Source organism: Chiloscyllium plagiosum, unplaced genomic scaffold (genome assembly GCF_037043375.1).
Source record: "Chiloscyllium plagiosum isolate Xiang-an unplaced genomic scaffold, Cpla_swu_hap1 HiC_scaffold_17, whole genome shotgun sequence".
NCBI lineage: Eukaryota > Metazoa > Chordata > Chondrichthyes > Orectolobiformes > Hemiscylliidae > Chiloscyllium > Chiloscyllium plagiosum.
Window position 1 is genome coordinate 56,594,357 of NW_028270155.1, and position 22,826 is coordinate 56,617,182.

At 41.1% G+C, this 22,826-nt stretch overlaps 1 protein-coding gene across 3 annotated transcripts in view; it reads left to right on the forward strand.

Annotated features, from left to right (window-relative positions):
• Nucleotides 1-22,826, forward strand: part of edc4 (enhancer of mRNA decapping 4) — a 115,585-nt gene that overhangs the window by 24,614 nt on the left and 68,145 nt on the right. For 2 of the 3 annotated variants that reach the window (XM_043707095.2, XM_043707096.2), the window contains exons 10-13: nt 1,605-1,700; nt 5,222-5,321; nt 10,710-10,890; nt 12,149-12,212. In XM_043707095.2, coding sequence (XP_043563030.1) covers nt 1,605-1,700; nt 5,222-5,321; nt 10,710-10,890; nt 12,149-12,212 — 441 coding nt within the window. The remainder of the gene's footprint in view (nt 1-1,604; nt 1,701-5,221; nt 5,322-10,709; nt 10,891-12,148; nt 12,213-22,826) is intronic. The other variant, XM_087995951.1, reaches the window with a different exon arrangement.

Genomic DNA, 22,826 nt, shown 5'->3' on the forward strand with positions numbered 1-22,826 from the left:
ATTAAGAAGTAATTACCTCTGGCCAATAATGTCTGAATTGCAATGGAGTTTTTTCACATGCTGATCGGACATGGGCTTCACTGGCTGGCCAGCATTTATTGCCTGTCCTTAATTGCCCTTGGGAGGGTGATGGTGAGCTGCTGCATTGTTCTGCTGCACTCCATGTGCTGTAGGTTGGAGCACATCGCCCTTGGGGAGGAACTCCAGGATTTTGACTTCGCAGCAGTAAAGGAACGGTGATATGTTCCAAGTCAGGATGATGGGTGGCTTGGGGGGGGGAGGGAGGAGGATAGGACCTTGCAGGTAGTGGTGTTCCCATGTATCTGCTGCCCTTCTTCTAGATGGAAGTGGTCATGGATTTGGAAGGTTCTGTCTAAGGACCTTTGGTGAATTTCTGCAGTGCATCTTGTTTATAGCACCAATGTGCACTACCTAGTGAAGGTGGTGGCGAGAATGGATGCTTGTGGATGTGGTACCAGCAAGATGGCTGCTTAGTCCTGAATAGTGTCAAGTTTCTTGAGTGCTGTTGGAACTGCATCCACCCAGGCAAGTGGGGAGTATTCCATCACACTCTTGACTTGTGCCTTAGAGATAGTGGACAGGCTTTGGGGAGTCAGGAGGTGAGTTACTTGCTGCAGTATTCGAAGCCTCTAACCTGTTGCAGCTGCTGTGTTTATGTGGTAAGTCCAGTGAGTTTCTGGTCAATAGTAATCCCAGAATTTTGATTATGGGGAATCGGTGACGGTAACATCTTTGAATGTCAAGGGATGGTGATTTATTTGTCTTTTATTGGAGGTGATCATTGTTGGCATTTGTGTGATGTGAATGAAAATTGTGGAATTTTTTCATGATTTTGTTTCCTTCCCCAAAGCTAAGTTTAACTTACTGTAGTTATCGCCCCTGAAAGAAGTCCCAGTTTGTATTGTTGAATGCTGTAATTGGCAACCACAGTTATGAAACACTTGAGTAACCCCAAACATGCCAATTGATTGCCAGGCTGAAAAATTCCAAACCATCACAGTGCAGAAGTGAAATATTTGTAGAATATCAATGAATAGAGTCCGAGTAACCTTGAGAGAAGTTTTTTTTTGTTGAGATGGTGCCTTGAGAAGTTATTTTGCTAATTTTCTTTTCCCTTCCCTCTAGGTTTTAAGATTTTATTGCCCAGCTTCCTTCATGCAAATCAAATCTGTTATTGGAGACTAAAATCTAGCAAAACAAACCTAAGGAAATTACTATTTTTTAAAATGGAACTCAGTGCCCCAAGGTATTTTAGCCTTGAACACTGGGCTGCAAACATTGAATGGTTTCTTTTCTTTAGCATAAAGCTAGAAAGACCAGACGTTGTATTTGGTGATGCAGTTAGCTTCTAATGAGAGATGATTGAGAAGAACAAAACATAGCAAGATGATCTCTGAATCGAAATAATTTTATGACATGTCACAAATAACCTTGTTTCAATAAATATTTGATGGCAAAACATTTTGAGGTTATGAGAGAGATCATGTTAGTGCTATATAGGTGTAAGTTTCTTTTTTAACGTTGATCCATGCTAATTCAAGTTTGATCTCCTGTTAATTACTTATTTTGTCTCTGTTCTATAGTGTCCCTTTCTGGCGTTTCCTTATCACTGGAGCAGATCAGAATAGGGAGCTGAAGATGTGGTGTACAGTGTCATGGACTTGTTTACAGACCATCAGGTGCAAAAACTAATTCAAATATAACTGCTGAAGTACAGGCCATGTTTTTTGGTCTTGAACTAAAATCTCTTCTGTTTTTAAGCTGTGTTAAGGTTAATGTGTCCCTTGTGCTAAATTGGACAGTTTGTAATATATGACTTCAATCCTTTGAAATGTTGATGCCATTTTTTTTTTAAAAGTTCTGATATTATTTTGCGATTTTGTTCCCTGACGTAAGTTTAATTTGCTGTAGCTACTGTCCATCTGATTAGTGAGAAGTTCCATTTTGCAGTGCTAAATGCTGTAATTGGTGGCACCTGGAGTCATTTAAATGCTTGAGAGCCAGACTGTGTTCAGGATTCTCTTCTTGTTGCACCTTTTGTTCCTGTAGCTTTGACTGTACTGCCTAGTCATAGAGTCATACAGCATGTTAACAAACCGTTCAGTCTAACCAGTCCATGCTGACCACAATCCCAAACTAAACCAATCATAACAGCCTATGCTTCAAACATTTCTTCTTCTTGTACTTATCAAAATGTCTTTTAAATGTTTATCTGTACCCACATCCACCACTTTCTCTGGAAGTTCATTCCTCACACGAACCACCATCTGTGTTTTTTAAAAAAAACTCTCATGCCGTTTTTTAATCTTTCTCTTCCATATGCCATATATCCCCATGTCTCGAAATCCCCTAGGCAAAAGACACCTACTCACCTTACCTACACCTTTCATGATTTTACAAAATTCTATAAGATCACCCTTTCACCTCCAATGTTACAGTGAAAAATGTGCCAACCCAACTATCCTGTCCTTATAACTCAAACCTTCCTTTCCTGGCAGCATCCTGGTAAATCTCTTTTGAACCCTCTCCAGGTTAATCCTTCCTATAACAGGGCAACTAGAACTGGACGCAGTACTCTGGAAGAGATCTCACCAACGTCATGTACAACCTTAACATGACATCCCAACTGCTAAACTCAATGGTCTGAGCAATGAAGGCAAGCATGCTAAACATAACTAATTACCCTGTCTATATTTGACGCAAACTTCAAAGAATTGTGTACTTGCACCCTTAGATCTCCATGTTCTGCAACATTTACCCAAAGCCCAACTTTTAATTGAATAAATCCTTCCCTTGTTTGTTTTACCAAAATGCAATGACTTGCATTTGTCCAAAATAAACATCTGCCACTCCTTAGCCCATTGATCCAATTGATCAAGATCTCTTTGTAATCTTACATTACCAACTTTACTGTCCACTAAACCACCAAATTTGGTGTCATTCGCAAACTTACTAACCATGCCTTGTGTATTCTCATTTAAATTGTTTGTATAATGACAAGCAAAGGCGGACCCAGTACCGATCTCTGTGGAATACTGCAGGCAACAAGCCTCCGGTTGGAAAAACAACTCTCCACCATCAATCTGTTTCCGGCCTGTTAAACCAATTTTGCATCTAGTTGGCAAGCTCACCTTGGATCCCATGTGATGTAATTTTACAAATAGTCAACTATGCGGACCCTTATCAAAGGCTTTGCTAAAGTCCAAGTAAACAATGTCTACCACTCTGTCCTCATCAATCTTCTTGGTTATTTCCTGAAAGAAACTCAATCAAGTTTGTGTGACCGTTTCCTTCACACAACTTCATCCGTAATCATTCTTTGCCTCTCCAAATTCATGGAAGACCTACCTTTCAGAATCACCTCCAAAAACTTATTCACCACCAAAGTCAGATTCACAGGTATTCTCGTAGGATCTCTTCTTAAATAAAGGTAGAATGTTAACCACTCTCCAGTCATCTGACATCTCAGTTAAAGATGATAACAAATATTTATGCTAGGGGACCCAGAATTTCCTAACTTCCCACAATGTCCTGGCATATGCTAGATCAAGTCCTGGAGATTTATCCACTTTTATGTTTTATTACGTTCTCTTCTGTAATGTGAGTTTTTTTCAAAACATCAGTATTTATTTACCTGAGTTCCCTTTCCCTCATTTCTTTCTACACAGTAAAAACTTACCCAGTAAATGCTTACTGGGTGAATCTGTCCTAAAAACGTGTATGTCTTTATTGGAATGCTCTTGAATAAATCAAAACAATTGCTTTAATATTTATAAATAATTAAAATGTTTCTGCTTTTATGTGAGTGGGTCAGAATTGATAACTAGATGCATTGGGTGCTAATTGAATCTTACATTCCTTAATTTCATCTTTATCCAAAGATTTGTCACTTACATAAATGATTTGGATGTGAGCATAAGATGTACAGTTAGTAAGTTTGCAGATGACACCAGAATTGGAGGTGTAGTGGACAGCGAAGAAGGTTACCTCAGATTACAACAGGATCTTGACCAGATGGGCCAATGGGCTGAGAAGTGGCAGATGGAGTTTAATTTAGATAAATACAAGGTGCTGCATTTTAGGAAAGTAAATCTTAGCAGGATTTATACGTCTTAATGGTAAGGTCCTAGGGAGTGTTGCTGAACAAAGAGGCCTTGGAGTGCAGGTTCATAGCTCCTTGAAAGTGGAGTCGCAGGTAGAAGGCGTTCGGTGTGCTTTCCTTTATTGGTCAGAGTATTGAGTACAGGACATTGGTTAGGCCACTGTTGGAATATTGTGTGCAATTCTAGTCTCCTTCCTATCGGAAAGATGTTGTGAAACTTGAAAGGGTTCAAAAAAGATTTACAAGGATGTTTGTTGCCAGGGTTGGAGGATTTGAGCTTTAGGGAGAGGCTGAACAGGCTGGGGCTGTTTTCCCTGGAGCGTCGGAGGCTGAGGGGTGACCTTATAGAGGTTTACAAAATCATGAGGGGCATGTATAGGATAAATAGACAGAGTCTTTTCCCGGAGGTGGGGGAGTCCAGAACTAGAGGGCATAGGTTTAGGGTGAGAGGGGAAAGATATAAAAGAGACCTAAGGGGCAACGTTTTCACGCAGAGGGTGGTGCATGTATGGAATGAGCTGCCAGAGGAAGTGATGGAGGCTGGTACAATTGCAACATTTAAGAGGCATTTGGATGGGTATATGAATAGGAAGGGTTAGGAGGGATATGGGCTGCGGGCTGGCAGGTGGGACTAGATTGGGTTGGGATATCTGATTGGCATGGACAGGTTGGACCGAAGGGTCTGTTTCCATGCTATACATCTCTGTGAGTTTATGACTGTATGTGCAGGCTACGTGGGTTAGCCAAGATAAAATCGGGAATACAGGGATAGAATTGGGGTAATGGGTCTGGGTGGGATGCTATTTGAAGGATTGGCATGGACTTGATGGGCCGAATGACCTGCTTCGGTACTGTAGGGATTATATGATCTATGATTTTATTTGTCATAGGTTCAGTGTACCAATTGAACCATACCTTTCTTGTATAAAGTTTAAGCAATAGAACTTTTACTTCAATTTTCTCCAGTTCTCTTGAGTTGTGTGTACTTCCACTTTGGTAATTTGGGATCACGTGCTTCAATTTGTTGATTTTTGAAATAGAATAAGACCACTTTTATTGGATCCACATTTACAGTTCCTGTGTTTTTTTAATATTTAGGTTTATGCCTGACCCTTTTAATACCAATGTGTACCCAAGTCTGAAAGCCAGTCTGGATCTATCTGCAGAATACCTCATCCTCAGTGATGTACAGAGAAAAGTAAGTGACTTCAAATCTCTTGTGTTTTGTTTCTAGCTCTAAATTTTAATTACAAGAGAGATGGCCATACCCACCTCAGTTCGTGCAAGAATATAAGGTGGAGAGCAAAAAAGGAAGTGTAAACAAATCAAATTGCCCTGGTGAAGTTAATGGTCAGCCATGCTTTTGAGCTATTGCAGATGATGTGATGTCGATGCACTCAATTGTATATATCAGGGATCCCAAGGTATGGATGATGTGACGTTGATGAAGCAGTAACATTATTCCAAATCACTGTGATATAGTTTGGGAACCAACTTGCATGTGCTATACTTCCATGTACTTGCTACCCCTTCTAGCTATAGAGGTTTTTGGGCCGGAAATATCTGGCTGAGTTGCTGCAGTACATCTGATGGTGCTGCACAAATGGTGCTGTGTACCAGTCACGAAGGGAGTGGATGTTTAAAGTATTCTCATTGGACCCACAAAAATAGAAGCAGGTACAGGTAGTTCTGTTATAATGTGACAGTTGTATTTGTCTGCAACCTCACGCTATAGAAAATCACACTATGGAAAACTGCTTTAGAAAATCACCTGTAGAAGACTGCTAATAGAAAATTGCTATGCCAATTCAATAGAAAGTTCATGTTATCCAAACAACGTCCACGATTTGTCAATCACATTGTAGCCAATTCGCGCTGACGAAACTCACATTATAGCAGAATGACCTGTACTGTTTGTAGTAGTAAATATATACAGAGTAAAAGCTAAGACTAGTACACGTAAAATGATTGTACATTTTGGGCTTTATTTGCAAGATTTATGATTTCATGCAAAATGCTCCTGTCAGTAGTAGTTTCGTTGTGATGGTTTGTTTTACAGGATAGATGTGAAATGACATGAATGCAAAATAGTTTGAGATTTTTCCCTCCTTATTTTGAGTAGTATTTTTTAAATTGTGCATTTACGTCACTGTTGATTTTGTTCATGAATTTCAGCAACTTGTAGACATGTTGACCATGAGGATTAAGATGCTGAGCTTGATTGCTTCTGCTACATCTTCCATTGTTGTGAAATGTCTAATTTTGGCCAATTTCTCTTTCTTTCACCTATCCAAATTCTGCTCATTAATCTTTTGAGCTCCATTACCTGTTTACTCAGTTTCTTCCTCAGGATGTAATTTCCTCTTAACTTTGGTCTCTGAAAAAGGGCCTGATTTTTTTTTTGAGGAGTGGTAATTGTACAAATTGCCACTCATTATCTCCCTTCTTAGGGAGCTCATATTTCAACCAGGAGATTCAGTATTTCTTACAGTAATTTCAATTCGACAGTTTTTCATAGTGCACAACTGTCAGAAGAAGGCAAACCATATTCCCTTTTCACAACAGTCACCTGCTGTATTCTGAAACTTAAGTTCGTGACAAATGCTTTGACAGCTGCTGTCAAACCGAAGATACATGAGGCAGGTATGATATTAGGGTGCTAGGTCAACTGACTACCAGATTGATAATGAAGTAGGATATAGTTGGAAAGAGTAATAGCTGGGTCAGTTGTTCAGTTCCATTTGAGTATGGAGGATGTTATGGTGTCACGTTTTAGAGTGCAAGGTGGTAAGGTAAGTAATGCAGTGTTTAAGGCAGATCGAGGTGGATTTGGTCGAGTTGTAAGGATGGATGAAGGTAGTCTGGAGGAGGTGAAGTTTGGGGTATGTGGGTAATTATGATTTCATTGTAATACTTAGGAGTTAGACAATGCATTTAATAATCTAACTTTTCCTGAGTAACTGTTATTTAATTACATTGAAACCATCTGAAGTCTCTGATTTAAATGGAGACATTTGGAGTGTTCCAGGATATCAGAATTGGCTGGCAGAAAATTCAATTTCCTGATCAACTCCTTTGGAGTGCACTATGATTGGGATTCCGCAGAATCTCCATGTGTTATTCCAATCTACACCAACATTTGCTTTTAATAAGGTCCCGTGTGGAAGATTAATAGCAAAACTGAAAGCCTTTAAGGTTCAAGGGAATTTGGCAAATTGATTGTGTGGTTGGAAGTGGAGGGTGTTGGTCGCACGGTGTTTTTGTGACCGGATGCCTGTGTCCTGTGGGATTCTGCAGGGATCAGTGTTGCTGATTGTTCAATTTAGACTTGAATGTAAGAGCGTTGATCAGTAATTATGCAGATAATATGATGATTGGTAGGGTGGTAAATAGTGAGGAGGAGGGCCTTAGTTTGCAGGAGGATATAGATAGCCTGTTGAGATGGACTCGTTTGTGGCAAATGCAATTCAATCCAGCTAACTGTGAAGTAATGCACTTGGGCACGGCAAACAAGATAAGGGAATATGTGATGAATGGTAGGAGTCTGGGAAGCACTTGGGAAGGTTGTTTAAGCCACCACTTGAGTATTGTGTGCAGTTCTGAAATTCACATTACATTGGAGAGGGTGCAGAGATTATCCAGGATGTTTCATGGGCTGGAGTGTTTTAGTTATGGTGATAGATTAGAAAGACCTAGGGTTGTTTTCCCAGAGCAGAGGAGACTAAAGGGGGAATGTGATTAAATATAATGGGCATAGACAGGAAGAAAGTTTTACCCTTGGTGGAGGGATCAGTGAGCAGATGGAGTGAATTTAAGGTAACAGGCAAGAGATTTCAAGAAAAGGAATTTTTTAAAAAACCCAGAGGGTGGTGAGAATCTGAAACTCCCTGCCTTTAAGGGTGTGAGGGGTAGAAACACTCTCAACATTTTGGAAATATTTCGATAGAACCAAACTGAGTATGCTGGAAATGGTTAGATGGTTGTACTTGACCACCACAGACTTGAAGAGCAGAATGGCCTTTTTCTGAGCTGTAGATTTCTATGACAATGACTGATTAACAAGTCTATGGCCAGTAGAATATCCGGCCATTGTCCTTGGCCTAATCTGTCCTTCTGGCTTTTAACTCTGCTGACATCTTTCTGTGTTCAGATCTCTTCAACTAAATGTTTTTCTTGGTGCAATTCACTACTGCAGTAACCAGATCTTGTATCCTCTATAGTCCGTAGCTTGCACTTTACTGCTAAAAGCTAGGTAAATAGTTTAAAGCTGGTATTATACGTGAAAATCCTTATCACCTCAAAATATCACTAAAACCGAAGCTATCAGGTTTCACCCTGAAAAATATCACATCCTGTCTGTTATTCTGTTCTCCATCTCTGCTTCCTTCTTGGCCTTGCATCTTGTACATTTCCAGAACATGTGGATGTAGGTTTGTTCGCTGAGCTGGAAGGTTAACTTTCAGATGTTTCGTCACCATACTAGGTAACATCTTCAGTGAGTCTCCGGACGAAGCATTGCTGATGATTCCTGCTTTCTATTTATATGTTTTGGGTTTCTTCGGGTTGGTGATGTCATTTCCTGTGGGGATGTCATTTCCGGTACTTTTTCTCAAAACGGAGTTCAAGTGAATGTGTTTGTTGATAGAGTCCCAGTTGGAATGCCATGCTTCTAGGAATTCTCATGCATGTCTCTGTTTGGCTTGTTCTAGGATGGATGTGTTGTCCCAGTCGAAGTGGTGTCCTTCCTTATCTGTGTGTAAGGATACTAGTGAGAAAGGATCATGTCGTTTTGTGACTAGTTGATGTTCATGTATCCTCATGGCTGGTCTTCTGACTGTTTGTCCGATGTAGTGTTTGTTACAGTTCTTGCATGGTATTTTGTAAATGACATTAGTTTTGCTTCTTGTCTGTAAAGGGTCTTTCAAGTCCATTAGCTGTTGTTTTAGTGTGGTGGTGGGTTTGTGGGCTACCATGATGCGAAGGGGTCTGAGTAGTCTGGCAGTCATTTCTGAGATGTCTTTGATGTAGGGGAGAGTAGCTAAGGTTTCTGGATGTGTTTTGTCTGCTTGTTTGGGTTTGTTGCTGAGAAATCGGCAGACTGTGTTAATTGGGTACCCATTCTTTTTGAATACATTGTTTAGGTGATTTTCCTCTGCTCTGCATAGTTCCTATGTGCTGCAGTGTGGGATGGCTCGTTAAAATAATGTTCTGATGCAGCTTCGTTTGCGGATGTGGGGATGGTTGCTTCTGTAGTTCAATATTTGGTCCGTATGTGTTGTTTTCCTGTAGATGCTAGTATGAAGTTCCCTATTGGCTGTTCGCTCTACGGTGACATCTAGGAATGGCTGTTTGTTGTTGTTTCCCTCCTCTTTAGTGAATTTTATGCCAGTAAGGGATGTAGCGGACCCAAAGCTTGGGTTGGATGGTTGGCAGAGCTGTTTGTTCGAGTCTCTGCATTACTGCCTTTGCTAAGAACCCTGATATTGGAGATCCCATGGGTGTTCCGTTGGTTTGTCTGTAGGTTTTGTTGTTGAAAATGAAGTGGGTGGTAAGGAATAGGTTCACTAGCTTGACGATACTGTCCTTGCTGATGAAGTTGGTGGTGTTTGGTGTATGTGTCTTTGGGTCTTCTAATAGTGTAGTCAGTGTTTCCTTGGCTAGATTGATGTTGATTGATGTGAACAGAAATGTTACATCAAAGGAGACCATTATTTCATCCTCTTCTAGCTCAGTGTCTTACTGGTCTTCAGGAATTCTTGGGTGGAGTGGATGGAGTGGCATGAGTCTTCTACTAAGTGTTTTAGCTGCACAAGAAATTCTAGAAGCATGGCATTCCAACCAGAACTCTATCAACAAACACATTGACTTGGACCCCATTTACACCTCTTGAGAAAAAGAATAGGCAATGGCATCACCAACCCAAAGAAACCCAAACATATAAATAGAAAGCAAGAATCATCAGCAGTGCTTCATCCAGAGGCTCACTGAAAATGCTACCTAGTATGGTGACGAAACGTCTGAAAATTAACCTTCCAGCTCAGCGAACAAACCTACATCCAGAACGCCAACCTGAGCTACAAATCTTCTCAAAACCCGCTATTTCTAGGACTTGTTCAGAATTTCACCGTTGTCTTGCATGAAATCCTGCTCCTTTATTGCCATTGCCCTTGCTGATCTCCATTGTGTCCTCTGTGCTTTACTATTATTTAAGAACTTTGCCCATGGCTTTGGCTCTCTCTGCATCGATACAGTTTTCAGCCCTGCATGCGAGTATGAACCCACTATTCTTCCAACCCAGGTTGCCTTTGTATTCTTTGCATCCCTGTTTTATTAGTCTCATTCTAGCACTGCATGCACTTGTCCGTCTAATGACCTGGCACCTTAAAATCTCTGTCTTCAGCATTAAATTTGACAGCATTCCTTCCTTTTCTGTTGTTTGACTTTTTGCCCCGAAACTATTTGGGATGTTTAAGGTTCTATAAAAATTTAAGGTTCTGTTTTTGGATAATTTTTCCTACTATATGGGTAGCCATATTGTTTAAATTGAATGGACCTGTGTATGCAAGTAACTGTTGGACTGTTGCAGGTGCTATATGTGATGGAGCTACATCAGAACCAGGATGAAGGCAAAGCCCATTTTGTCTCCATATCTGAGTTTTTGCTGACTCACCCAGTACTTAGCTTTGGCATCCAGGATGTCAGTAGGTGTCGCCCAAGGCATATCGAGGTTCTGTCAGCTGAGGAGGAAAGTGACACTTTAAATGCAGGTCAGCAAAACAATTAATGGTACACTTTAAGATGCCATGTTTGTACAGTTCATTTTTAGTGTGTATAATGTCTTAGTTCTTTTGTTTTATTAATTCATTCATTCATACGATGAGGATGTTGCTGATTAGCTCAGCATTTATTGCCCAGAGAGTAGTTAAGCGTTAATTACATTATTGTGGGTCTGGAGTCACATGTTGGCCAGACCAGGTAAAGATGGCAGATTTCTCTCCTAAAGAGCATTACTGAACCATGAGTTTTTTTCCTTACAATGGTTTCATGGTCATCAGTAGACTCCTTATTTCCAAACTTCTATTGTAGTCACATTCTACTATCTGCCATCGTGGGATTTGAACCTGGGTCCCCAATACTGGATCTCTGGATTAACCATTAGGCTGTTGCCTCCCTAATATCATAATAAGTGACCAGATACATTCTGGGTTTGAACACATGTTTTACCATTGAGTTATGATCTGCCTAGAATGTGTCCTGAAGGTGGTAAAACAAGCAGTCAGGTGGAACTCAGATGCTGTTGGTGTTGCTGTTGAGTCAGTTGTTGTGTTTCCACTAGTGTTAATTTTGCCTGTCCTTGGAGAGTATTCATCACCTAGGAATTGATTTATGTTTAGAGACTTGATCACTGGGAGCAAAAACAAGGACACTTTTTTTTTGTTAATAGTACATTAATTTTTACTGAAATTGCAAGATCACTAAAGTTAACTTATACATAGCAAATTAATGACTCATAATACTTTTGTGAAAATCTCATCCCTCACCCAGTTCTGAATATGTCAATATGTTCTCAGGTCAATATTATCTGTCACTACTGCTGTTGTGTTTATGAATGTATTTAAAATTAATTTGAAATCTGAAATGTTGCTATTTGTCTCATAATGTTTTAAGCTCCTTGTCCCTTAAGTTACAGATCTCTCCACGTAACTGATCTTTTATGGCGGTTAAGTTGTCATACACTCCTTTTTATTTTTGTAACCTAGCACTTGGCAATTGGCCAAGTGCAAATGGAAGTGCACACTCCTAAATCTGAATACGTCAAAACCCGGTTCTAAAATTCCAACTGTTTTAAGGAGGCATGGAACTAACTGATTGCTCTACAGAAAACTGACATGGCTCTTTATTTGGAATGCTTTGTCTCTGGCTTGTGGAGAGTGGATTGCATTTTTATAACCTCCTTACTCTAAGTGCAGAGGTGTTCTTCCTATCAAGCATGATTTCTGATGATATTTAACTTTTTCTTGTCAGAAGGAACTCCTGGCCTTGTTGAATCTTCAATAGTACAGCTAAAACTGTACTGTGTGCACACCAAGTAAGTGATACAGTTAAGATTTCTCTGAGCTTACTGGCAGCTTTCTGACTATTTTGTGTACATATCACTGTCTTGTATTTCAGATAGATGTGTATATTTATGTCCAAAACTAGTTTATGTAGTGTACTAATCACTCTTAACTTTTTTTAAAAGTTGCAAGTGCTTTTGAAAAATTATGCAGAAAGAGTTGTCCTTGAAGTTGCTTGGATGTTGGTTGCATGTTTCATTACTGAAGTTATAATCTGGAATAAATTTTTGTTTGCAATTTTGCATGTGATAGACTACTATTCCCCAGCTCATTACGCTGTGAGAAATACATTAATACTTAAGCATAACTGGTCCTCCTCACCTTTGGCTGATTATGGACGAGCTAAGAGTGCAGAGCTCAGGAGAAGTTATTTAAAATCTCTAGCTAAGACACAAATAAGACAGAGTTCTTGGAAAAGGTTAGCAATCAAACTTCAAGCATATTGGACAAATGAATGACAATGAGAAGAGGGTCGGTTAATATACGACTGAAGGTGTTATATCTGAATGCATGCAGTATAAGGAATAAGCTTGTGGCGCAGGTTGAAATTGGCAGATATGAAGGTATGGGCATCACGGAGATGTAGCTGCAAGGGGATCAGGAATGGGAGCTGAATATTCAAGGACATACGTTCTATCAAAATGATAGGTAGGTGGGTAGAATGGGTGGTGTTGCCTTATTAATAAGAAATGAACTTAAATCAATTCTAAGAAACAAAGTAGGATCAGATGGTATAGAATCTGTGTGGGTAGAATTTCCTGAAGAAGGGCTTATGCCCGAAACGTCGATTCTCCTGTTCCCTGGATGCTGCCTGACCTGCTGCGCCTTTCCAGCAACACATTTTCAGAATTGAGGAATCACAAAGGTGAAAAAAAAAACTATAGTTGGACTCAGTAGTCAAACAGTAGTCAGGAGCTGGGGTGCAAGATATACCAGAAAATAGAAAAGATGTGTAGGAAAGGCAAAGTTACAGTAATCATGGGGGATATGTAGGTTGACTGGGAAAATCAGGTTGGTAGTGGATTGCACAAAAAGGAATTTGTGGAATGTCTATAACGTGGCTTTTTGGAGCAGCTTGAGGAACCACTAGCTAACAGGCAATATTGGATTTAGTGTTGTGCAATGAGACAGACTTGATAAGGGAGCTTAAGGTGAAGGAACTATTAGTAGCCAGTGATCATAATATGATTGAATTTACTCTTCAATTTGAGAGAGAGAAGATAGAATCAGAGGTAACATTATTACAGCTGAATAAAGGCAACTACCCAGGCATGAGGGTGGAGCTGGGTAGAATTGACTAGGAAAGGAGCCTAGCAGGAAAGACAGTCAGACAGCAAGGGCAGGAGTTTCTGGGAGTAATTCAGGAGATGCAATAGAGAGTCGTTCCAAGGAAAAAGAAACATGGTACAGGGAGTGTGAGGCAACCATGTCTGACTAGGGAAGTCAGGAATAGTATAAAAGTAAAAGAGAAAGCATATAAAGTAGTGAAGGTGAGAGGGAAACCAGAGGATTGGGAAACTTACAAAGATGAACAGAGGGCAACAAAAAAAGAAATAAGGAGGGAGAAGATTAAATCTGAGGGTAAGCTCGCCAATAATATAAAGGAAGACTGTAAAAACCTCTTTTGATATATAAAGGGCAAAAGAGAGGCAAAGTGGACATTGGGCTGCTGGAAAATGATGCAGGACTGATAGTAGTGGGGAACATGGAAATGGCTGAGGAATTGAAAAATTACTTCGCGTCACTCTTCACGGTGGAAGACACGAGTAATATCCCAAAAATTCAAGAGAGTGAGGGGCAGAGCGGAATATCACAAATGAGAAGGTGCTAGAAAAACTGAATGGCCTGAAAGTGGGTAAATCAGCTGAACTAGATGGACTGTAACCCAGAGTTCCAAGGGATATATCTGAAGAGATAGTGGAGGTATTAGTGGTGATTTTTCAGGAATCGCTAAAGTCAGCGAGGGTTCCAGATGACTGGAAAATTGTAAATGTGTCACCCCTGTTTAAAAAGGGAGTAAGGCAAAAGAAGGGAAATTACAAAACGATTAGCCTAACCTCGGTCGTGGGTAAGATCCTAGAATCCATTGTGAAGGATGAGATTTCTGAATACTTGGAAGTTTATGGTAAACTAGGGCAAAGTCAGCATGGTTTCATCAAGGGGACGTCATGCCTGACAAATCTGCTAGAATTCTTTGAGGAAATAACAAGCAGGTTAGACCAAGGAGAGCCAATGGGTGTTATCTAGCTGGACTTCAAGAAGGGCTTTGACAAAGTGCTTCACAGGAGGCTACTGAGTAAGCTAAGGGCCCATGGTATCAGAGGCCAATTGCTACCTTGGATAGAAGCTTGGCTGTCTGCAGAAAGCAGAGAAAGGTGATGAAAGGGTCCTTATCAGGATGGCAGCCGGTGACAAGTGGTGTTCCGCAAGGCTATGTTGGGACTATAGCTTTTCACTTTGGACATTAACATATGAGGAATGTTTGAGCATTCTGGATCAATACTTGATGGAGCTTAGAAGGATAAAGGTGGGGTCTAATTGAAACATACAGAATATTGACTGGCCTGGACAGAGTAGATGTTGGGAAGATATTTCCATTGTTAGGAGAGACTATTACCCGAGGGCATAGCCTTAAGGAAGACATTTCAGAACGGAGATGCTGAAAAACCTTTTCAGCCAGAGGATGGTATATCTATGGTATTCACTGCCACAGAAGACTGTGGAGGTCAAGTCATTGAATATATTAAAGACTGAGATAGATAGGTTTCTGATTGCCAAGGAGATCAAGGATGACAGGGAGAAAATAGGAGAATGGGGTCAAGAAACTTATAAGCCGTGATTGGTGGAGCAGACTAGATGGGCTGAATGGTCTAATTTCTGATTCTATGTCTTATGGTCTTAATAATTGCCACAGTCCGATAATGTTTCTGATTTGTGGCTTCATTTGCAGTGCTGCAAAATGAATGTTTTATCTAATTGCTGTTTGTTTATTAGAAATGATTTTTGATTATGTTGCTGTTGTAATGAAAATAAAATGCTTTAAACACTACACAGATCTACACTGTTCAGAAATGATAACTTTGCAGGAAACATTAATTGAGTAGTTTTACCACCTTAGGTATGTAATTGTAACAGTTATTTTTGACAGGTGTAGTGCTCCTTCCTTTTGATCTGACAGGTTATTTTGAAGGCTTATTGTATTTTCCACTTTTGCCCTAAATACACTGACTTGTACTGAAACAAGACACTTGAGCTTCTTGTTCCAGTTGCCTTTTCTTACTGATCTAAATTGATATACGATAGTAATTGAAAGACTCTTGTTTACTCACTGACAAATATCTAAAATCATCAGCTGGGGAGGTCAGTGGGAGGAAAAATTAAGGTTGTTCAAAAGGGTGATTTGGTAATGAAAGATGAAAATACAGAAATGCTGTGCTTCAGTTTAGAATTCTTAGGTGCAAATGGATTTGGTTGTTCTAGTACATGTCAAAACGTTGCTATACAGATGCAACACATATCAAGAAGCTTAATGGGTTGCTATCCTTTTGCTATGAGGAATTGTACCTAAAAGTAAGGATGTTTCTGATACAGGGCATTGGTGAGACATCTTGAATACACTGCAATTTTGGTCTCCTTATTTCAAGAAGGATGTGAATGCATTGGATTTGCGAGATGGTCATGTAGTGCTAATGTTACTGGGCTGAAGGTCCAGTGTAATCCCCTAAGGAAGGAGTTCAAATCCCACTATTACAACTGGTTTACTTAAATTTAAGCTTACATTGGTACTTCCTTACTTCTGGGCGAGAAGGTCTTAGTTCAAGTCCCTCCCTGCTCCACACGTATGTCATAATTTATCAGAACGGTTGCTTTACAATATATGTAAATGCATTGGATGCAGTTCAGAGGAGGCTAACTAAGTTGATGGCTGAAATGGGCAGGTTGTGTTGTGAGGCTATATTGAATAAACTGGGATTGTTTCCTCCTAATTTAGAAGAGTGAGTGGTGCCTTGGTTGAATTATATAAGATCCTGAATGGTCTTGACACTGGGGTTGTGGAAATTGTTTTCTCTTGTGGGTGAATCCAGAACTAGGTGGTACTGTTTTAAAATTAAATGTTGCCCTTTTTGGGCAGATGTTTTTCTGAGCATTGTAGGACTTTGAAACTCTGTCTTGAAATGCAGTGGAGTGCAATCATTGAATACTTTTAAGATAGCTATTGATAGGTTATTGTCAGAAAAGGGAATTGAGGCTAACAAGTAGATGAAAAAGTGGAATATAATATGCGTGCATTGTCTTATTGAATGGTGGAGCAAGAATTGTCTTTTCCAGCTCCTATTTCCAATGTTCATATTGGATTAAAGTTATTATTGTTGGCTTCCTGGGGTTAAGTTAAAACCCACTTGTGTGTTTAACAAGCTTCTGTTCATTGAATTAGGGATGCACTTTGCATTTAATCCTGTTCTCACCTAGTGCCATTGAATTGTACTTTATTGCAGAAGTTACAGAATAGTAATCAGACATGTGAACCCTCATCTATATTTCTGATGTAGCTAAGGGCCTTGACCTCCGTTGTATTATCCAAGTGCCAAGCTGTTGAAGTCTGGATGCATTTGCTGCCCTTTTCATTCTAGGTGGTTGAGCTCATTGGGAGGTGGTGTCAGAGAACTCTTTAGTGAGTTATTCAAGTGCTGCTGCAACTATGTGTTAATGTTAAAGGGAGTGAATGTTGAAAGTGGTGAATGACTGCTTTGTCTTGGATGGTAACCAACATTTGAGTGTCTTTGGAATTGCATTGATCAAGGCAAGTGGAGAGTATTCAGTACCTTGTAAGTGGTAGACAGGCATTGGAGATATAAGAGGTGAGTTACTCACCGAAGATGTCCTAGCGTCAGACATGCTCTCACGTTTGCAGTATTCACATGGCTGGCCCTGTTCAGTTTCTGGTCAATAGCAACTGCCAAGATGTTCTCAATGTAAGATTCAGTGATGATTAATGCCATTGAACACTAAGTTAGATTCTCTCTTGTTAGGGCTCATCATTGCTTGACAGTTGTGTGGCATGAATGTTACTTTGTCACTTAGCAGCACAAGTTCTTGAATGTTGTCCAGGACTTGCAGCATCTGGACACTGACTTCATCAGTATCTTTGGTTCTGAATGTTGTGCAGTCATCAGCAAAAGAAGCCACTTTTGACCTTGTCTTCAAAACAAGGTAATTGACACAACAGTTGAAGGTGGTGCATTGATGACACACTCCTGTTGTGATGTCGTTTGACTGAAATGATTGACGTTCAAAAACAATATTCCCTTGTGATAGTGGAAAGTTTTCCCTGATTCCCACTGACTCCATTTTGCATGATGCTACACTCATTCGAATACTGCCTTGATGTCAAGGGTGGTCAGTCTTATCTCAACTCTCGAAGTCAGCTCTGTTGTCCTTATTTAGACCAGAGCTATAATGAGGTCAAGATTTGAGTGGCCCTGATGAAATTCACACTGAGTGTCAGTGAGCAGGTTGTTCTTTGGAGGTGCTGCTTAATAGCACTGTTGATCTCAAACATCACTGAACTGATGGTCGACTGACAACCATAATTGACAGGATTGGATTTGTCCTGCTTTTGAATGCAGGGTGTACCTGGGCAAATTTCCACATTGTCAAGGAGATGGCAATGTTTGCAGAATCCACTGTCTTCACCCATTCTTGCTATCATGTGGACAATGTTCCATGTAAGCTGCACGGGCAAACTGTCACTCTGCAATAAGGTTGTGCATGCTGACACCATTGACTTGTGATTTCAGAAATTGCTGCCATGCGTGGACCTCAGAAATCCACGCTAAAGATAAATATTAGAGGGAATGTAGCATGTGGATTAATTTAAATTGTTCTATTGCTGGTATCTGTGATGTTAGGCATACCTGGAGGAGGTCAAGAGGGTAATCCATTTGCACTTCTGGCTGCAGATAGATGCAGATACTTCAGCCTTGCTTTTGGCACTGACAAATTGGGGTTCCCCCATTTGGAACTTTCACTTCTGTTGTTTAATTGCTTCATCTGACTGGGAGTTAGATCTGATCCATTGGTTGAGGGATTGCTTTCTACTCTTTATTGCATGCTGTTACACTGTTTAGCTTGCAAATGGTCCTTTCTCATCTTAATGGGTCAACACCTCTATTAGTTGTGCCTTGTGCTGTTCCTAGCATGCCTTCCTTCATTTTATATTGAACCAGGGTTGGTTTCTCAGCTTGATGACAATGCAAAGAAGGGGATGTGCCAAGCCATGACGTTACACATTGTGGTTCAGTACAATACTGCTGCTGATGGTCAACAGCATCTCACAGATGCTCAGTTATGAGTTGCTAGATCTGTTCAAAGTTTGTTGCATTTACTTGTGCCTGCAGTGGAATGGAGATATCCTCAATGTGAAGATAGGACTTTGCGGTGGTGATTCCAACCGATACTGTCACCTCTGAAAGGTAAATTGGCGTGGCTGAGGTCAAATGGTTTTTCCTCATTGGCTCCATCACCCCATGTTACAGGCATAGTCTCTTGGCTCTTTTCTTTATGGGACAATAGTTAATAATTTGGATGCTCCTTGCCCAAATTTGACCTGCCAAGAAACCTCATGGGGTCGTGACTTAGTGGTGAGGATTCCCAAGGCACCTTCCTCTCTACTGTATGCCACTGTGCCGCCAGCCCTAGAACATTCTACTGGTCCAGAATGCCTTAAAGGCCACACCCAAAGATGCTGATGGTGTTTGCGACATTGTCAGATGTGATTTTGAATATGACACTCAAACTGTTGTTTGATTAGTCTGTGGGTCAGATCTTCTAATTCTGGGACAAGCTGCGAAATACGAGTCATAAAGTCATAGAGATGTACAGCATGAAAACAGACCATTTGGTCCAACCCATCCATGCCGACCAGATATCCCAACCCAATTTAGTCCCACATGCCAGCACCTGGCCCATATCCCTCCAAACCCTTCCTATTCATATACCCATCCAAATGCCTTTTAATTGTTGCAATTGTACCAGCCTCCACCACTTCCTCTGGCAGCCCATTCCATACACGTACCACCCTCTGCATGAAAAAGTTGCCCCTTAGGTCTCTTTTATATCTTTCCCCTCTCACCCTAAACCTATGCCCTCCAGTTCTGGACTTCCCGACCCCAGGGAAGAGACTTTGTCTATTTACCCTATCCATGCCCCTCACAATTTTGTAAATCTCTATGACGTCACCCCTCAGCCTCCAACACTCCAGGAAAAACAGCCCCAGCCTGTTCAGCCTCTCCCTGTAGCTCAAATCCTCCAACCCTGGCAACATCCTTGTAAATCTTTTCTGAACCTTATCAAGTTTCACAACATCCTTCCGATAGGAATTGCACGCAATATTCCAACAGTGGCCTAACCAATGTCCTGTACTGCCGCAAGATGGCCTCCCAACTCCTGTACTCAATACTCTGACCAGTAAAAGAAAGCATACTAAACGCCTTCTTCACTATCCTATCTACCTGTGACTCCACTTTCAAGGAGCTATGAACCTGCACTCCAAGTCTCTTTGTTCAGCAACACTCCCTAGGACCTTACCATTAAGTCCTGCTAAGATTTACTTTCCCAAAATGCAGCAACTCGCATTTATCTGAATTAAACTCCCTCTGCCACTACACAGCCCATTGGCCCATCTGATCAAGATCCTGTTGTAATCTGAGGTAATCTTCTTCGCTGGCCACTACACCTCCAATGTTGGTGTTATCTGCAAACTTACTAACTATACCTCTTATGCTCACATCCAAATCATTTATATAAATAACGAAAAGATGTGGACCCAGCGCCAATCCTTGTGGCACTCCACTGGTCACAGGCCTCCAGTCTGAAAAACTACCGTCCACAATCACCCTCTGTCTTCTACTTTGATCCAGTTCTGTACCCAAATGGCTAGTTCTCCCTGTATTCCATGAGATCTAACCTTGCTAACCAGTCTCCCATGGGGAACCTTATTAAACGCCTTACTGAAGTCCATATAGATCACATCTACTGCTCTGCCCTCATCAATCCTCTTTGTTACTCCCTGAAAAAACTCAGTCAAGTTTGTGAGACATGATTTTCCATGCACAAAGCCATGATGACTATCCGTGATCAGTCCTTGCCTTTCCAAATACATGTACATCCTGTCCCTTAGGATTCCCTCCAACAACCTACCCATCACTGACGTCAGGCTCACTGGTCTATAGTTCCCTGGCTTGTCCTTACCACCCTTCTTAAACAGTGGCACCATGTTATCCAACCTTCAGTCTTCCGGCACCTCACCTGTGAGTATCAATGATACAAATATCTCAGCCAATTGTCCCGGCAATCTCTTGCTAGCTTCCCACAGTGTTCTGGGGTACACCTGATTAGGTCCTGGGGATTTATCCGCCTTTACGCGTTTCAAGATGTCCAGCACTTCCTCCTCTATAATCTGGACATTTTTCAAGATGTCACCATCTATTTCCCGACATTCTATATCTTCCATGTCTTATTCCACAGTAAATACTGATGCAAAATACTCAGATAGTATCTCCCCCATTTTCTGCGGCTGAACACAGAGGCCGCCTTGCTGATCTTTGAGGGGCCCTATTCTCTCCCTAGTTACCCTTTTGTCCTTAATGTACTGTAAAAACCCCATCGGATTCTCCTTAATTCTGTTTGCCAAAGCTACCTCATGTCCCCTTTTTGCCCTCCTGATTGCCCTCTGAAGTATGCTGCTATTGCCTTTATGCTCTTCTAAGGATTCACTCGATCTATCCTGTCTATACCTATCATATGCTTCCTTCCTTTTCTTAACCAAACCCACAATTTCTTTAGTTATCCAGCATTCCCTACACCCACCAGCCTTTCCTTTCACCCTAACAGGAATATACTTTCTCTGGATTCTCGTTATCTCATTTATTTTTTAGATTAGATTCCCTACAATATGGAAACAGGCCTTTCGGCCCAACAAGTCCACACCGACCCTCTGAAGAGTAACCCACCCAGACTCATTCCCCTACATTTACCCCTGACTAATGCACCTATCACTATGGGCAATTTAGCAATGCCAGTTCACCTAACCTGCACGTCTTTGGTATGTGGGAGGAAACTGGAGCACCTGGAGGAAACCCATGCAGACACGGGGAGAATGTGCAAACACCACACAGGCAGTCACCCGAGGCTGAGAATTGAACACTGGTTCATGGCGCTGTGCGGCAGCAATGCTAACCACTGAGTCACCGTGCCGCCCCATTCTGAAGGCTTTCCATTTTGCAGCCATCCTTTTACCTGTGAACATCTGCCTCCCAATCAACTTTTGAAAGTTCTTGCCTAATACCGTCAAAATTGGCCTTTCTCCAATTTAAAACTTTTAGATCTTGGTCTATCCTTTTCCATCACTATTTTTTAAATCTAATAGAATTACGGTCGCTGGCCCCAAACTGCTCCCCCACTGACACCTCAGTCACCTGTCCTGCCTTATTTCCCCCAAGAGTAGGTCAAGTTTTGCACCTTCTGTAATAGGTGCACCCACATACTGAATCAGAAAATTTTCTTATACGCACTTAGCAAATTCCTCTCCATCTCAACCCTTAACACTACGACAGTCCCAGTCTATGTTTGGAAAGTTAAAATCCCCTACCATAACAACCCTATTATTCTTACAGATAACTGAGATCTCCTTACAAGTTTGTTTCTCAATTTCCCTCTGACTATAAGGGGGTCTATAATACAATCCCAATAAGGTGATCATCCCTTTCTTATTTCTCAGTTCCAACCAAATAACTTCCCTGGATGTATTTCCAGGAATATTCTCCCTCAGCACAGCTGTAATGCTATCCCTTATCAAAAATGCCACTCCCTCTCCTCTCTTGCCTCCCTTTCTGTCCTTCCTGCAGCATTTGTATCCTGGAATATAAAGCTGCCAGTCCTGTCCATCCCTGAGCCGTGTTTCTGTAATGGTTATGATATCCCAGTCCCATTTTTATAACCATGCCCTGAGTTCATCTGCCTTCCCTGTTAGGCCCCTTGCCTTGAAATAAATGCAGTTTAATTTATTAGTCCTACCTTCTCCCTGCCTGCCATGACTGTTTGACTCATGTCTGTTCTCAACTGTACTAGTCTCAGATTGATCTCTTTCCTCACTATTTCCTTGGGTCCCAATCGCCCACCTTACTAGTTTAAATCCTCCGGAGCAGCTCTAGCAAATCTCCCTGCCAGTATATTAGTCCCCTTCCAATTTAGGTGCAATCCATCCTTCTTGTACAGGTCACGTCTACCCCAAAAGAGATTCCAATGATCCAAAAATATGAATCCTTCTCCCATACACCAGCTCCTCAGCCATGCATTCATCTGTTCTACCCTCCTATTCCTGCCCTCACCAGCTCATAGCACCGGGAGTAATCCAGATGTTGGTAAGAAAGACTTTGTCGGGTTGAAAGAGTTGTGTTTGCTATTCCCAACGCATAGGTTGATGCCAGGTAGTCTGTGGTTTGACACGACTAAGTGGCCCACTAAACCATTCAGAAGGCAATTCGAAGTGAGCACTTTGTGGGTCTGGAGTCGCATGTAGGTTCGAT